Genomic DNA, 18,197 nt, shown 5'->3' on the forward strand with positions numbered 1-18,197 from the left:
AGTAATAATGATAATAATAATAATAATAATAATAATAATAATAATAATAATAGTAGTAGTAGTAGTAGTAGTAGTAGTAGTAATAGTAGACCTAGTAGTAGGAACGCGTTCACGAAACAAACTATCTTTCTTCTTCAAAACAATAACAAACGGAAAACAAGGAATTGATTTCGGTTTTGAATCGAAATTTTAAATTTGAGGGATTAATGTAAAGTTGACCACTCCTCAATTTAATTATCTAAATATCTTTACTTTTCCGAAACCGACATTTTTTCTTATAAATGCTCAATACAATAAGCAACTATTGGCCTTGGTTTTGAATAAAAAATTGGTTATTCCATGGATATTGGTTATTAAAATAATGGATTCTAAGGATATTGGTTATTCGAATAATGGATTCTAAGGATATTGATTATTCGAATAAGGATTCTATGGATATTGGTTATTGGAATAATGGATTCAAAGGATATTGTTTATTCGAATAATGGATTCCATGGATATTGGTTATTAAAATAATGGATTCTAAGGATATTGGTTATTCGAATAATGGCTTCTAAGGATATTGATTATTCGAATAATGGATTCCATGGATATTGGTTATTAAAATAATGGATTCTAAGGATATTGGTTATTCGAATAATGGATTCTAAGGATATTGATTATTCGAATAATGGATTCTATGGATATTGGTTATTAAAATGATGGATTCTAAGGATATTGGTTATTCGAATAAAGGATTCTAAGGAATAATTGTTCGAAGGGACTATTGAAAACGAATTTTCATATATTTGAATTAGAGAAAAAAATATTGGAATGAGGAACATTAGGATAATTTTGACAGTATTAATCTAGACAACTGCCCCTCCTGACACCAAATATTCAATATCAATTGATTGATTTTTAATTCAATGTCTCTTTCATCATCGAGAGTATGTAAGACGTGGATCTACAGCTTAACATGGGAACCAGTGGCAGCGGATTTATGCATTTTGCGGCTCTAAGCAATTTATGGTCAGAAATCTTTGAGTTTTACGTCCCACGATTATGCCACCTAGGCTAAAGGAGACGGTGATAATGAGAAATGAATGAAATGCTGGAATGAAGAAAGTGAGAGGAAACGGGAGAATTCCGAGAAAATCCACGGTGTTTGTCCACCACAAAGTTTACTTGGTGCGAGCTGAGATCGAATCAAGGACCCTATGCATAAGATGTGAATGCCCTACCACTGAGCCACCGCGGCACCCCACCGGGGACGTGTCCCCCCAATATCTACAAAATGATTTTCGTCCCTGTACAACGTTCCAAGTATCTGAGGTCAACTATGACCTAACAGAGGCTCAACTATGTAGGAGAGTTTGCTACGTTTACAAAACAATGCTAAAGTGGATATGAAAAAATTAGCACGAAAGATTTTTTTCCAATTGTGAAAAAAAAGGCCGTCAGTTTTTTGCCCTACGAAGGTGAAGGTGAAGTAAACTGTAAAGTAACGAACTGTTTCTGTTTAGATAGCAAGCAGCAAAGCAAGTTTCGTTTACCTTAAGAAATCAACTAATTTTTTTAAACTATACATTGTTGAGCCTCATTTACATTAGTTATAGGCTTGTTGGCCTAAAACCTGTTTTCGAAACTTTAGTGTTTCTGAGTATTCACTTCACATTACTTTTTATCATTATTTTACTTTTGACATACACATGGTACATAGGTGGCGCCACAGTGGATGCAGTGGGTGCAGCTGCTCCTACATTAACTTTGATTTTCAGATTTTCTACAATAATCCTTTCTATTTTGTATATTTCTTGTTTCCTGTTTGCATATATTTGAGTGACCTCTTAAATCTCTCATAAGTTACTTGGTACCATACAGTGTTTTTAGTTTTTTGAGTAAAACTTAGGGATTATTTTTGAGATCTTAAGGCTCAATAGTGCAGAGTGTTCTGGCAACAATACTAGGATGTGCTGTTCCATCCTAGCCTGCACCCACATTACCGAAATCCTGGCGCCGCCTATGACATGATATCATTTAAGTTTAACTAAAATTGTAAAACAAAATTAAATTTTATTGTTTGAATAAATAAACTGTAAAATATGTGTGTGTTTTCATTTCAGTACGACAGTTATAAAAAACATCAAATGTAAAAATAAAACATTTTAAACTTTTTATTACCTTTTTAAGTAAAAAATGCTTTAAAATGCAACGTTTGAAGACTATTTTTTTTATTGTTTTCCGGATGAGGACCCCTAGACCCTACGCTTGTATGGAGGTATTTTACACCCCAGTTCCCCCGTAGTCTGTCCCCCGAAGTTTATGTGCTGCAGACGCCAATGACTACAGCCACCTCGTGATAAGCCGTCAGCTAATGAAATCGTTTCAGCATATCTTTGACAGTTTTGCTTTACAGTACATTCATTTTCTGGTAGTTATGCAAAGATATCTTTGTGGGTTTGAGTTCGTTATTTTAGAGTAATAATGAAACATACCTAACCAAACAAAACGTAAAATGTTACTATAGTATTTTTTTTAAAAAAATGTTCCAAGTGCTGATTTTTTGCTGCCTATTTGAGTTCTGCTGCCCTAAGCACCTTGCGTTGTTTGCCTAGCCGAGAGTCCGAATGTGACATTAGCTATCACCGGGAGTCAAACTCGGACTTTCCGGTTACGCTCACCTTATAAGCACAAGGGAGTACTTTTAACATTAATATAACGGAAATATAGTTTTCTATCATTAGAAATCCTTCCATAAAGAATAAATGTCTGAAAGCACAGTAATAAATACAGATTATTACCTTTTCTCTATGCTGGCTTGGAATATTGTAAATAAAGCTGGTTGAAAAAGAAAAAGTGTGGTTCTTATCTAAAGAGAGTTTGACTTACGAATGACCTTCACCCTTGGTTTATGTAAGTCTGAGTTCAACAGAAAGACGATTACACTTTTATCTCTGTTCATACATGATTTCAGAGGCAGAATAAGGAACAAAACTAATAAATTCATTCCACTGATGATACTTCATCGTGCCTATCCATATTGTTCAAGTGGTTGCTGCAGCTCCTACAAAGCACATAGCCGGAAGGAAACTAACAAGGTTATTTCCCGCGAAAGACAAATGACGTCACATATGATATCTCCTTTCCCCTCGGCTCCCGTTACTGACATAATCCGATTGAGGCCAATTGCCATGCTTTCAGTGATACAACTTCATAAGCATATTGTGAGTGTTTTCAAGTGTGGTAAACAAACGATGTATAAAGCGGATCATTGGCACTGTCTTTACTAGAACGCTACAAGTCGCTAGTTGCTGCTTAGGTTAGCGAATGCACTATACAACAGTTAAGTCCTCTCCTGATTTACCACTCATGAAGTAAAGGTTTTGTATTTGTTATTTCCGATGTCATAAACATGAAAGAAACAGCTACACTAGCTAGTGAGCTTACCCCTGTCAGGAAGTTCGTTGCTGTTACTTCTGTAGAACACTCCAATTCGCGTGTCAGTTGGTGGAAGCGTCTGAAAACGACGCTAAAATATGCTTTGTCCCATGTGTCCGTAGAACCAATCTTGTTTCTTCGAGGCATCGCAGCTACACTTGTTTATTTAAGTAGAACAGATCAATTACTTCAGAAGTCATGTGAAGTGAATTTGAATTTTTCGCAAGAAGTTTGTGATGCCATTAAACACAGACAGTCAAATAACTTCACTTTTGAAGAGAAACAAGTGCAGAAATTAACAGCAAATATCAATGCATGGTCTACGGCACTAGAACAAGCAATACCTATTGTCATAGTGATGTTTATAGGTTCATGGACTGATCGGTATGGGCGGAAGTTGTGGGTATTGGTCCCTCTCGTTGGTTTCACATTACAAACGGTAGGTTTACTATTGAATGATATATATCGAGAATGGCCTGCAGAAGCTTCTGCTTTGAGTGCTGTTCTACCAATTGCTTTGACCGGCTCTTTACCAGCTGTCAATTTAGCAATGTTTTCTCATTTAGCGGACGTGTCTCCCAATAAATCGAAGACATTTAGGATTGGGGTAGGAGCGTTCTTCGGCAAATGTGGATCTGTTATAGGTTCAGCATGTGCGGGGGCTATCTTCAAACTCACCGGGTTAAGCGGTGCTCTTATTGTGTCTACTACAATGTATGTATTGTGTTTGTTGTGTGGTGTGTTCTGGATCCGTGAGCCAAGCCGTGAGATTACTAAGAGCCCTCAAGCATTTGTATCGCTGTTCGATGTTCGTCATGTGTGGGAGGCTCTCAAAACTACCTTGAAACGGAGGGAAAATAACTTACGAACGTACATTCTTCTTGTACTTATCATCTTCTTTCTTCATAAGGGTCAGAATACAGGTGAGAGAAAATTAATAGATATAACTTATCATAGTCATATAATCAGTGGCCTACACAGAATCCCGTTAAGAACCTGACATACTAAAAATAATACAAAATTTACCTTTTTTTTTTTTTTTGCTGTTCTTCTTAAGTGAAAGGATATAATGAAATGCAACTTACCACAATCACAGATAATGTTATTCTAGAACAGAAAAATATTAACCTTCAGAATTTTCAGTGTTGCCATCCATAGAAATTACAGTATTGACAGAATAACAATTCTCCCAAAATGAAAGTTAAGACAGCAACTAGAGGAAAGAACTCAACTGCATTTGATTACGTATCATGTTGTTTTGGAATCCTGTAAACTATTTTTTAAATAATACTGTAGTTGTGTTTAGTTTGTAATAAAGAAAATAGTTTTAACATACAGTTACTAAAATTAAATAATAATGTTATTTAGAAAGTAGTTCACGGGATAACAAAACAACATGATAGTAATCAAATGCAATTGAGTTCGTTCCTCTAGTCTCTGCTTTGACTTACATTTTCGGGGGAAATGTTATTCTGTCAACCCTGTAATTTCTATGGATGGTAACACTGAAAATTCTGAAGGTTCATATTTTTCTGTTGTAGAATAACATTATCTGTGATTGTGGTAAGTAGCATTTCATTATCTCCTTTCACTTATGAGAAACAAGCAAAAGAAAAATGGTAAATTTTGTATTATTTTTAGTATGTCAGGTTCTTAAGCAGGGGAGTTCAAACTCTTAAATTGACATCACTTCAGATGCTTGTATAAGTATATTAATATGCTAAATATTTAACTTTGGGTAATATCTTGCTCACAAGGGGGATTAAAACTCGCAGCGCCCGCTGCGTACGCCACTGAATATAACAACAACTATTCAAGATACACTACAATATTTTACTTATTTTAAGCTAATTTAAGTTTCTGTAGTTTATATTTCTCTGTATTGTGTTGTGCATTTGTACTTGACCATGTATGTTGGTGACCATCTCTGTTAAAATATCATTCGGGCGTTCATTATACGTATAGCCAGTGGCGTATTTAGGGGGCTATCGGGATCAAGCACCTCCGAAATAAATTTGTTAGTTTTACCATTTCTAAGAATTTCATCGACTTTCCATTTTCCTGTGCTCTTTGTTCAGAAATAATACTGTATTTGTCAAATTTCATTCCATGTAAGAACTGCATTCTTTTTTCCTTTTCTTCTTCCATTCTACTCTTCTGTTTCTTTTTCTTAGTTGTTATTACCTGACCAGCGAACGAGTGCGGGCGGCCGGTTTTGGAACTAAAATGCAAGCAGCAGTGTTTCTAACCGGATTACGTGTAATCAATCTATCACAGTTCTTCTTGTCTTGTTCGTAATAAACCACTTCACGCATATGCTCAAGTCAGAGGCAGATCCAGGGGGTGGGGCGATCGGGGTGATTGCCCCCCCCAGAATAGGATATTTTTTATTTTAAAAATGAAACCTAAGAATTTTCACCTTTGTATTATAAATGTAAAATAAAACTTAAAATAGGTAGGCCTTACTATTTTTTTGTTTTACTTTGCAGAAGTCAAAGAAATTACTTATATTGGCGTTCTTGCTAAAAAAAAAAAATGTCCACTTTCGAAATCGCAGGTGGCCATTTCTGTTCTAGAAATTGCAGACAATAGCTACTTCTCCTTTTCTAAAGTTGTTTTACTTTTTGTTTTTGCAATACACTCTTACCTTGATTTGACTTCGAACGACCACACCCCAGACATTCAGCCTGGATCTGCTCCTGGCTCAAGTTAAGACAAACAGTTTCAAAAGTTATTGAAGTTATTTGCAGAACATCATAAGTAACAAGCAAAAAAAAAAAAAAAAAAAAAAACTACAACAAAAATACACCCTCCATATTAACTTGCGAACAAACTAGCGAGCAGCGTTTTACAGGCTGCTCCTGTTTTATAATGACATCGAATAAAACGTAATCTTTTTTTATACAATCTGCTTAATACATGGTAGAAGCTCACTGAATTGTCAATTGTGCTATGTTGTTCTTAAATTGGTAATTTCCATTTATATATCACTATTCACCATACATCTGCATTACTGCAGGAATGGTTCACTACAACCACATAACTTACGGCGTTCTTTATTAAGCGGAAAGAGATTAGGCTATGCATAACATCCAAACTGCAACTTTTAAAAACCGTTGGATACACTGCAGAGTGAAACTCTCCGCTCCCCTGTCCCACCGCGCTTGCCCAGAAACTGATGTAAACACAACAGCAGCGCCATCCTCCCAAAACCGCACTGCTATCCTGGTCAGGTAATACTTTCTTTCGTTTCTCCTATCATACTTTCGACCGTTGTTAGTTGTGATTCAAGTCGACTGTTGAGCTCCTCCGTGGCTAAGCGGTTAGCATACGCGCCTCTGGCGTGGGAGACCCGGGTTCGATTCCCGGCTAGAGCTCATGTGGTTCGAATTCCACGTTAATCAGTAGGTCCACGTCTCATATAGCCTCTCTGCTGAACGGGACGTTAAACTCAAAATCAACTCAACTCAAGTCGACTGTTGCTAGTAACACCAAAAAGCAGTTGATACGGGAAGCTGGAGCTCCACAACAACTTGCACGGATATCAACATAACGGAACTTTAGTTATAATAGCAAAGGAATTCCTACATTGTTTAGTTATAAAGAAAAGTAAATGTTTGAATTAAGGAAAATTAAGAGGTGTGGGGGGGAGGGATAAGTAGCCCGGGAAGTAAAGTAGGCCAAGTTGATCCTTCCTTTTTCTTCCATGAATAGAATAAAAGGTTAGATTGAGTACTAAATTTTGTATCATATCACATAAGATTCACCAGTCTGCAATTCTTGCCATTAAAACTTCAATTTATTATGCATAAATTAAAATATATTTAATTCTCAAACTGAGGTGGGCAATTGCCCCCTGTTTCCCACTGTTGTCCATAACTCACCGAAACAAAATTCTAAATATGCCACTGCGTATAGCTTAAACAAAAATGGGCAAACTTCAACCAGCAAATCATCCCATATTTTAGGGGAAGTACCGAAGTGCGTCTGTGAAATCTCTTATGTAGTTTCTGAAAAACGTGATCTTGTTTGGATAGGCTGTGTACGATGTATAATTTTCTCTATGACTTATCGCTCTTTAACTTCACTATGTGTCAGTGAATTTCTACCGAATTTATTTTCGTGTAACAACAGACCAGAAGTTTTTTTTTTTTTTTTTAAGTATCTATAAATTCTTATTCATTAAGCTTTCGATTCCCGATTCGGGAAAGTACTACTTTCACTTCGAACAATATCTGTAAAGTTGTTTCACGACATGTTTCCCAATTCGAAAGTAGAAGTCATTTATAATTATCACATCATTTCATACAGATTTAATATTTATTAAAACTTACAATCATAATTTTTATAGTCAAGGGCGAGGCATTAAAACATAAAATCCTCTTGATAGCTCCTTCACAATAATCAGTGTTTGATATAATGATTTATTATTATTATTATTATTATTATTATTAATCTTGCAATTACAAAATAGTTTAAGTAACGTTTTGATGATAATCTTGTGAAAAGAAACATCCTCCTCAGTGGCGTATTTAGGATTTTGTTTCGGGGGGCTATGCACAACACGGGGAAGTAAGGAGACCAATTCTCTACGTGGGTGTGAGAATTAAATATATTATAATCAATTGTCTACTAATACACCAGGAAATAACGTGAAATTGGTAGATCGGTGGCAGTGTTCGAAGTGGAAAAAAAGCAGAGGCGGTATGTTTTATTAAGATTTTGACTCGACATACCGGCTATCAAAATGCTGAAATACACTGAGGGTATGCTGCCTAAAAGATTGCATTTCTATTTGCATAATGACTGAAAAACACTGAAGAACTTCTCTTTAGTTACAGGCAGGACACGAAGAAACTTCTCAACTCGCCAATAATTTTTTGAAAGAGAATTTTAAAAATCCCCTTATGGTGTATTATAGAGAATTATACGAAAATGCTCAAAAATCGAGTTTTTATATTAACAATTCCCTGCGGGAAAATTCTCGGGCCCCCACTCGACTGAAGGGTATTCCAAACCACTGGAAGAATCGCCCACATACCAAACAATCCCTAAATCCGCTCATGCTCAAAACACGACATTTATATGAACTAAGACAAGAAGACACACGAATATACATACGAAAGAGACAATTTAATACGCCACATCAAAATATAACCTAGATGAACTTCTTTGAAGACACCTCATTTTTAAAACAAAAGCCAGGAAAAAGATAACAAAAATGTCCGTGTTGTTCAACTTAAAAATTATTTCTATATAAGACATAAAATCTTTTTATGTGCAAAGCTATTCGACAATTACTATGTATAAAAATGGATTTATTAAAAGTATTTTGCATCTACTCTCCCGTGACGGTATGTCTTGATCATTAAAAACCAGAGGCAGTATGCCTTCATAACTGAAAAACCAGAGGCGGTATGGCATATCACCGCATACCGCCTCACTTCGACCACTGGTCGGTGGAGAATCTTACCTCCCAGGGAAATGTGAAATGACGCTCCTGCAAACACATATTGAATATTTGCAATCTCATTTCAACTTAACTGATTTAATCTTAGAGAGAGAGAGAGAGAAAAAAGAAAATATTCAGTTTTATCTGTGTACGTTTTCCCTGAAAGAATATGTTGAGACAAATTGAAGCTGAAATATACTGATTGCAGTTTTAACGGCAAGAATTGCAGACTGGTTAATCTTATGTGATATAATACGTACAAGAATTTAACAGTGAATCTAACCTTTTATTCTATTCATAGAAGAAAAAGGAAGCATCCTCTTGGCCTACCTAATTTCCCGGACTATTTATTCCCCCTCTTGATTTTCTTTAATTCAAACATTTACTTTTCTTTATAACTAAACGATGTAATTATTCCTTATTAGCTAACTAAAGTTCCGTTATGTTGATATCCGTTCAAGTTGGTGTGGAACATGGATTTCGCTTATCAGCTCCTCTTAGTTTTGGTGTTACTGACGACGGCCGACTTGAATCACAACTAACAACGGTCGAAAGTATGATAGGAGAAACGAAAGAAAGTAACAACTAAGAAAAACAAACAGAAGAGTAGAATGGACGAAAGAAAGAAAAAAAAACGCGGTTCTCACATGGAATGAAATTTGACAAATACAGTATTATTTTTGAACAAAGAGCATAAGAAAATGGAAAGAATGAAATTCTTAGAAATGGTAAGAAGTATTTTGTTTTGTTTTCTAATACATTGTTGTACGTGGACTGTGGAAAACTATTACCTGACCAGCGAACGAGTGCGGGCGGCCAGTTTTGGAACTAAAATACAAGCAGCAGTGTTTCTAACCGGATTACTTGTAATCAATCTATCACAGTTTTTTTTTTGTCCTGTTCGTAATAAACCACTTCATGCATATGTTCAAGTCAGGGGCGGATCCACTGGGGCAATTGCCCCTCCCCAGAATAGGATATTTTTTATTTTAAAAATAAAACCTAAGAATTTTCAACCTTTGTATTATAGATGTAAAATAAACCTAAAATTGGTAGGCCTTGCTTTTTTGTTTTAAGTTGCAGAAGCCAAATGAAGCAATAAATAGAAAGAAATTACTTACCTTGGCTTTCTTATTTAAAAAAAAAATGTCCACCTTCGAAATCACAGGTGGCCATTTCTGTTCTAGAAATTGCAAACAATAGCTACTTCTCCTTTTCGAAATTTGTTTTTATTATTATTATTATTATTATTATTATTATTATTATTATTATTATTATTATTATTATTATTGCAATACACTCTTACCTTGATTTGACTTCGAACGACCGCCCCTCCGCAAGCATTCAGCCTGGATCAACTCCTGGCTCAAGTTAAGACAAACAGTTTAAAAACTTATTGAAGTTATTTGCAGAACATTTTAAGTAACAAGCAAAATAAATAAATAAATAAATAAATAAATAAATAAACTCCATATTAACTTGCGGATAAACTAATCTCAGTATTGTACAAAGGATTAGACGCTCTCTGTGGCAAAGAAAAAACGAATTAAAATTGATCGATTCGACTCGTTCCGAAGATTTTGACGAGAGGATATATAGAATGTGTACTCATTATTTTCTGGTGACTGTCTCTAGTAATTTCCATTCATATATCACTATTCACAATACATCTGTATTACTGCAGGAATGGTTCACTACGACCACATAACTTACGGCGTTCTTTACTAAGCGTAAAGAGATTCGGCTATGAATTACATGTAAACTGCAACTTTTAAAAACCATTGGATACACTGCAAAGTGAAACTTTCCGCTCCCTTCTCCCACCGCGCTTGCCAAGAAACTGATGTAAACACTACAGCAGCGCCATCCTCCCCAAACCGCACAGCTATCCTGGTCAGGTAATAACAAATTTATTTCGGAGGGCTTGAGACTAATAGCCCCCCTAAATACACCATTGATCCTCTTATAGATCCTTGTTTTTTTCTTTCAAGAAGTCTGCTAATTTTAAGTTAACTTACATTTTGGGAATCATTATAGGTAAATAGAAATAATGGCAAAGTTTTAAGTGGTTACTTAATTATTGTTACATGGTATCTGGTAGTAGGCTTACATGGAAATGACCAAGACAATAAAAAGCGCCGATACTTTTGTACTTCAATGTTCAACTAAATCGTCCAATAAAATGTCGAATTTCAGCATCAAAGAAGACAACCCAAATTTTCTCGATCTCGATAATAATAATAATAATAATAATAATAATAATAATAATAATAATAATAATAATAATAATAATAATAATAATAATAATAATAATAATAATGTGAAAGAGGATTAGCTTCTCGTCCGGGAGACTCTGCAATCCAATCTCAGACAGGTCATCTTGACTGGGATTTTCCATTATTTATTTTTAACCACACTATATCGGGATGGTACACTTCTGTTCACAAAAACCTAGACTGAGTTCCAGGGACAAAGTCTAAAAAAGTTTTACCTAGATCTTTACATCCGTTGGGTCTACTTACAAGGGAAATATATCTTTGTTTCATTTTGCTATGGAGCAACATGTGAATTATTTAATAGAAATAGACTATCTGACATTGTTGCCAAGTAAATATAATAGTAAAATATGATCGAAAAGGAGATGAAAGTAAAAAAGAAAGAGAAAAGAAAAGAAAAAACTGGCATACTGCATGAAGCAGATTCAAGGCTGTGGAGGGTACACCGTCAACGGAACAGTAACACAATCAAAGAGAGGAGAATATGAGTCATGCGTTTTTGGTGTAGTGGATAGCGTCATAGAGCTGTTTGCCATTGTTCATTTTATCATTGGTTCGAATTATATCTACAAAAATACTTTGTTAAATTTAATAAAGCATTTGTATTTTATTGATAAGAAGCACGTATGTTTTGAATGTAAGAAATTTATTATCACAGGTGCATTAAGAACATACACATTAAAAACAAAATCTCAATACCTTCCCCTTTTGTCTCCAATGTATACTTTGAAAGAGAAAGCAATGTGGAAACATGTTCATTCTAGAAACTAATTCTTTTTTAGTATTTCGAGTATTATAAAAACAATAAATGGCCATTAAATTATATCAATACTAACAGAAATATCCGTTCTTAACACAGGAAGAATAATATAATAAATATAAAACCGGAAATGTTAATGTCACAGAAATTATTCTCTTTCTTACCTTAAAATTTACATTTTTCGAGAACACGAAATCACGTATCTATAATGAGCATTTATATACGGAAGAGCATACGCACAACACAAACAAATCCCATGTTTGGTACTTTGTGATAAAACACAAAAAAAATCTGAATAATTTAGAAGTTTCCCTCACTTCTTTTCTAGAAGCGGAATTCTCGCAAACACCAAAACATTTCTTGCTTATTCAGGTCGTAAAAGTGAAAAATATCTATGGCGTCCTCCCCACTTCCTAAAAATACAATGGGCAAAGATAGGCACGGGGAACCGAGTGACGTCATGCGTCCCTCTGCCTTTTCAGATTCACTTTTACCCCTGCCCTTATTTTAAACTAAGAGTTTACACCAATTTTCGCATCTCCATCTTGAACAAACTTCTGATTGGACATTTTTGAATTTTGGATTTTACGAAATGATCCCGTTTCCCTTTGCACCCTTAGGAGCGGAGTTTTTCTTTCTTTCTTTCTTTTTCTTTTTTCTTTTTTTTTAAAGAAACATTGAAACGTTTATTTTCTTATTTTAAATTAAGAGTTTATTTACCGAATTTCATATCTGTAACTTAAGTATATTCTTACATTCAGAACTCCAGAATAAAGACAACAACGGGAAATTTGGATTAAGAATGACCCCTTTGAATTAGAATTTTCTAAAGCACTGCAATACGAGGAAAATCAAAAAATAAAGGGACTTTCGAGAAAAGGTTACATTTATTCTAATGATAGAAAATGGAAACATACATTATTTTTCTACATAATCTCTCTGCACTTCAACGCACTTTTCCCAATATTTCACAACTTTTTTGATTCTGTCGGAAATAAGTTTTTCGGTTGCACCTGTAACCAATTTTGCACCGCATCAGTGACTAGCTGATGGTTGATGTTTAAAGTTCTTGATTTCTGGTGATGGTGGGTGTTTCCTAACCATTCTCGCAGCCTTACTTTCCGGTTCATAATGTACCCAAATTTCATCTACAGTAACGATTTGCTGTAAAAAAAAAAAAAAAAAAAAAAAAAAAAAAAAATCCCTCGCGAAACGGGCCAAATGTTTACGAGAGATGTGCAACCTTTGTGCCTTATGCTGCGCTCACAGATCTTTCAGGACCTACCTTGCACGCACTTTCCGAAAATTTATCCTGTCGTGTAAGATGGAATACACAAACAAAAAGCGAATCACCGTCCTCATTTCCTCCTTGGTGCAGATTGACAATGGAGCTGCCATGTTTAACGGTGTGCTACAGTCCAATGACTAACACGGGAATAAGACTGACACGTTGCATAGAAATCTTGCAGATGACACTAATTGATACTACCAGTGTTACCAAACCCTAGTGTAGGAAATTGCAAGCCTTTTGACTTATCCTGGTATATTTCATTACTTTTAATTAAGAGCCTATATATCAAATTTTACACCTCCAATTAGGCAATTTTTTACATTGACACTTTCTGAATACAGAAAGATAAATTTGAATATTATAGGAACGATACGCTTCTTCCCTTAGGAGCGGAGTTTTAAAAAATGCAGAAACATCTTTTTTATAATTTTTATTAAAAATCTACACGGCGAGTTTCACCTCTCCAAATTCAGATTCGCGAGACATTCAATTCCCGGAAGAAATGTTTTTAAAATCCCTTACTGCCAACTGAGGATACATATTTCAATAATTCCTTATCATATTTCCTAATATAGTGACGAAAAGGACTATTCTGTCTAAATTTCACGTTTCAGACTATAATATGTGTTGACCGATGGTGAGTCAGTCACTTCCATTCTTTTATATAATAGACTGAGCTTTAATTACAGGTTTTAAAAACGAATGCATTGATTGCAACTGTTTTGAGCTAGAAAGTTTCTAAGAGCTAGAAAGTTACTTTGAGTATCTTCGAAAACAGTAAACCAAAGATGCCAGGTTCGAGCCCCCAAACCAACCTTCGCAAACGGAGAAAATAATCAAGATTTTTTAAAGTATAATAAGACATGTTGAAATTTTATTTAGTGGTAACATTTATTAAAATATTAAGTGATACAGTAGTTCGAAACTATGTATAGACGTGAGCATATGATAATTTTGTCATCTACGTTTCCACACGTAAAAGAACATTTCAAATGAAACGATAGAAAGAGAACATAGTTACCGCATCCATAGAAGAGTGAAAAAAACAAAGGAGGAAAAAAACATTTGCAATGAATATGAATGTCACCGTCTTGGAAATTCAGTTGTATTTCTTCAGGTGGAGCTTGGCAAGAGTGAGTATTCATGTTTCCTCAGTGGTCTTCTAATCAGAAGGTTGTAAACACGATTTCCGTTTGGGTCAAGCTTTTTCTTCTGTAATGCTATGTTCCTCAGTACATGAATATCTGTATAATTATATTAAAATAAATCAAATATAATTTTAGGAGATAATAATTATTATATTTAAAATATATCATCTGAGGTGTGGTGGGTGTTGACAGAACGTCGGTATATTATGTGCGAATGTTAAATACAAATTAAGAAAATCGTCTAATAGCAATAAATAATTGTGTGTAGTGTACTTTCCTGCAGCTATTTGTTATGCGGAGGTTAATTCTCAATATTCTCATTAAAACATGGAATTTACGTTCTTGAAATACAGTTAGAGGCTTAAAGAGAACAGACGCGTAGGCCTATAAACAGATAATATCCAAAATCGGAACGTGGCTCCAGACAGAAGACTCACTATTTCCAAAACCATGTCCATAGGAAGTTCACGATCCCCATTGTGCTTTAATAAGAACAGCAAAAGAGAAATTATTTCGATAGGTTTCCGGTTCAATACCCTGAAATGCTTTTGTATATAGAAGTGATGAGGCTTTAGTTTTACTCTCTCTTATCTGTATTAGTCTATACAGGGTGTTTCAAAACAACACCGACACGTCATGCTTCTATAGCGTACGCCCAAAGAACCTTATGCTACAAGCTGTCTCGTCCCTGTTATGAAACATGGTGACGCTATGATACTGCATGGATCCTGTGATAACGCACACAGGACGCATTACTGTCAATGATTATGAGAACAGGACGTTTCAGTCCAGATGTTGTTTCTAGCCAATGAAACACGTCTCCCAGGTAACAATACACCAATTCACACTGGTGGAGCTGTTGAGGAGTGATAACGATTCTTGTGGCTCGTCAAATCTCTAGATCTCAATATTGTAGTGTTAGTTCTGAGACTGACTCCGCAGCAGACATGTTTCATCTTCAGCGACGAAACTGACCAGGAGTTTCCCAACTCTAAAATGAGATTCTTTTAATTTGATAACAAATTTGGATAGCTTATCTGAAAGTGAAATTCTAAAGTTCTAGCTGCTAATGGGTGTAAATAATGAAGTTATGCCACAATAAAAAATTGAGAAAAGAGAACCCACACATTGATAAAATTTTACCGTAAATTTAAATAGTTTTGAATGGCTATTTAAGGAGTCACTAAGGAAGTTGAGCAACATGGCTCGCTACACAATGCTTTGATACTGACATCGAACTGCATACCGATGTAAACCATGCTTGAAATCGCAGGCGACAGATTTCTGCTGCGACTGTAATGAAAGACTTGCGCCACGGTATGATAAGTCCCTTAACTTGCATAGCGATTATGTGTAAAAATAGCTTAAGAGTGTATATAATACAATTTGCTTTGTTTATTCTATTACTTTTTTTTTATTTCACAACGTCTTTTACTTTCTGGATAACCCTCGTGTTTGTTAAGAATACAAAACACCACAACATTTTAATGTGAATGTGAATACGGATTTCTTATTAAAAGAAGTTTAAATTAAAACTTAATAGTTTTAATTCACTATAGTTATATTAACCTCTGTTTTTCATGGTGTGCCTCGAAGTAACCACTGGCGTAACGGGACAAGTTAGGACAACAAAATACACAGGTGTCCAAAACTTAAGTATAATGCAAGAAGTTGCACGTAATGTTCGGAAAGGCAATTGCGAGCACAGAAATTGTGGTAGATGGAATGTATTACTTGTGAGGAGCATTGAACCGGATGTGGCAAACGTCCGCCTGACCTCCTATGGGAAGAAAGCGAACACTAGTCCTTGGATTCGAAATAGGCGCTTTTCGTGTGTGCAGTGAATGGAGTGTTGTAGTGAGTGGAGGATACTGGTAAGTTGAGTGTGGCAATAGGTTAATGGAATATGGCACAATGACGTCATTTGGATGGATATACCAAAGGCCGGATCATCGGGCGCTTGGGAAAAGGTGACACACAGACAGCAGTAATACGAAAAATGAAGTGAAATCTTTAAGTTTTACGTCCCACGGTTATGCCGGTTAGGCTAAAGGAGACGGTAATGATGAGAGATGAGTGAAATAGTGGAATGAAGAAAGTGAGAGGAAACGGGAGAACCCCGAGGAAACTCACGAGCACGGTGTTTGTCCACCAGAAAGTCCACACGGCGCGAGCTGGGATCGAACCAGGGACCCCAAGCACCGGAGGTGAAAGCAGTAATATGAGCCATCAATGTGCTACAAAGTGTCGTGTCTAGGTTGAGGAAACCGTTTATCGACACAGGAAACATCAGCTGTAGGTCCGGTGGAGTACATCCATGAGTGACAACTCCACAACAGGACCGATACTTGTCCGTAACTGTGCGTCAGAACCCGACCATGCCTGCAAGGGAACTGCCAACGCAGCTTGCAGCCGCCTCAAGAGTGAGAATGTAATGCCATACTGTGTACCGAAGACTGAGTGTCAGTTGTCTGTATGACCGACGACTAGCAACAGGCGTTGCACTGACTCAGACACACAAAAGGATTCGTTTACAGTGGTGTTGAAAACATCACCAGTGGACTCCAAACGAATAAGGCCGCGTACTATTCACAGATGAGTGCAGATTCAGTTCCCAAAGCGATTCCCATCGCACTCTGATCTGGCACGAACCGGGAACTTGTTTACATCCCAAGAACATTATGGAAAGGCATCGATATGGTGGTAGTGAAATACTGGTTTGGGCAGGCATTATGATGAATTTTCGTACTAACCAGCACATCTTCAAGGCTGGTCCATCAACGTCAGAGGTACAGAAACGAGGTTCTGCATGCCTATATGCGGCTTTTCAGGGGCGCACTTGGTCCACAGTTTCTGCTTGTGCATGACAATGCCCGTCCCCGTCGAGCCAAACTGGTGGAGGAATGTCTAGAGACGGAAGACTTCCAACATATTGAATGGCCAGTGCGACCTCCTGACCTAAACCCGATTGAACATGAATAGAACGCATTAGGAAGATGTATTGGAACCCGCTAGCCGCTTCCAGGACACACCAGGAACTCTGTACTGCTCTTCATGAGGAATGGAGTTAGCTACCTCAAGAGATCTTCCATAACCTGATCTTGAGCATGGAACGTCGTTGCCAGACATGTATGACTGTTCGGGGCGACCATATACCATGTTTACCTGTACTGTGTTAGTGTGGCCTTTAAGTGTGATATGTTGTTCTGGTGGTTGCATTTGTTGTGACTTCTTTGTGCCCTATATACTCGAACAGTCATTATGCTTAAGTTTTGGACACCAGTGTATATTACACAGTTTGAGTTGATTTTAGTTTAGCGTTCCTTGCAGCAGCGAGGTTTACTAATATCTTTCAAAACGGACGGTAACAATATATATATATATATATATATTGTTTGATACAGACTGTTGGAGTTCCGTAGGCATATTTTTTTATGATCAAAACTGCAAAGTAATTTGGTATTATCTAGAAAACAGTTAATTTTTTTGTGGCTAAGCCGTCTGATTTTAAACTATAATTAGTGAAAGAGATTGAGAAACTCTGCTATAATCGTTTGAAATTAGTCATGAATGCGTGTCTTCATTTCGCAACTCATAAAATTCTAATCTCATGCAATTATTCTACAATTTTAGAGCCTCCAACCATAACATTAAGTAACTCTGAATTGATATCTCTTCACTATGACATAATATGAACATAAACACTGTTTATCCTTGGGTTCTGTTCTACTATCTCCATTTTTGCTCTTTTTTAAATTTTTATTTATTACAAACACCTTCGCAAATAAACCAGATAATAGTCACGAGAAATGTTGATTTTTTTCCATTTTATGTTTATAGTCTATTTAAA

The 18,197-nt window shown here is 36.0% G+C and overlaps 1 protein-coding gene across 2 annotated transcripts in view; it reads left to right on the top strand.

The window, feature by feature from the left end:
• LOC145673560 (putative peptidoglycan muropeptide transporter SLC46) overlaps positions 1 to 18,197 on the top strand; it is a 256,012-nt gene that overhangs the window by 184,138 nt on the left and 53,677 nt on the right. Inside the window, exon 1 of one of the 2 annotated variants that reach the window (XM_081743381.1) lies at positions 2,989 to 4,343. The exons of the other annotated variant lie outside the window; for it this stretch is intronic. Within the exon in view, the coding sequence (XP_081599507.1) occupies positions 3,395 to 4,343 (949 nt within the window). The 5' untranslated portion in view covers positions 2,989 to 3,394. Of the gene's footprint in view, positions 1 to 2,988; positions 4,344 to 18,197 lie in introns of those variants that run through there. 2 annotated transcript variants of the gene reach the window in all.

The sequence above is a fragment of the Thermobia domestica genome, chromosome 16, assembly GCF_964235325.1.
Source record: "Thermobia domestica chromosome 16, izTheDome1.hap1.1, whole genome shotgun sequence".
NCBI classification, from domain to species: Eukaryota; Metazoa; Arthropoda; class Insecta; order Zygentoma; family Lepismatidae; genus Thermobia; species Thermobia domestica.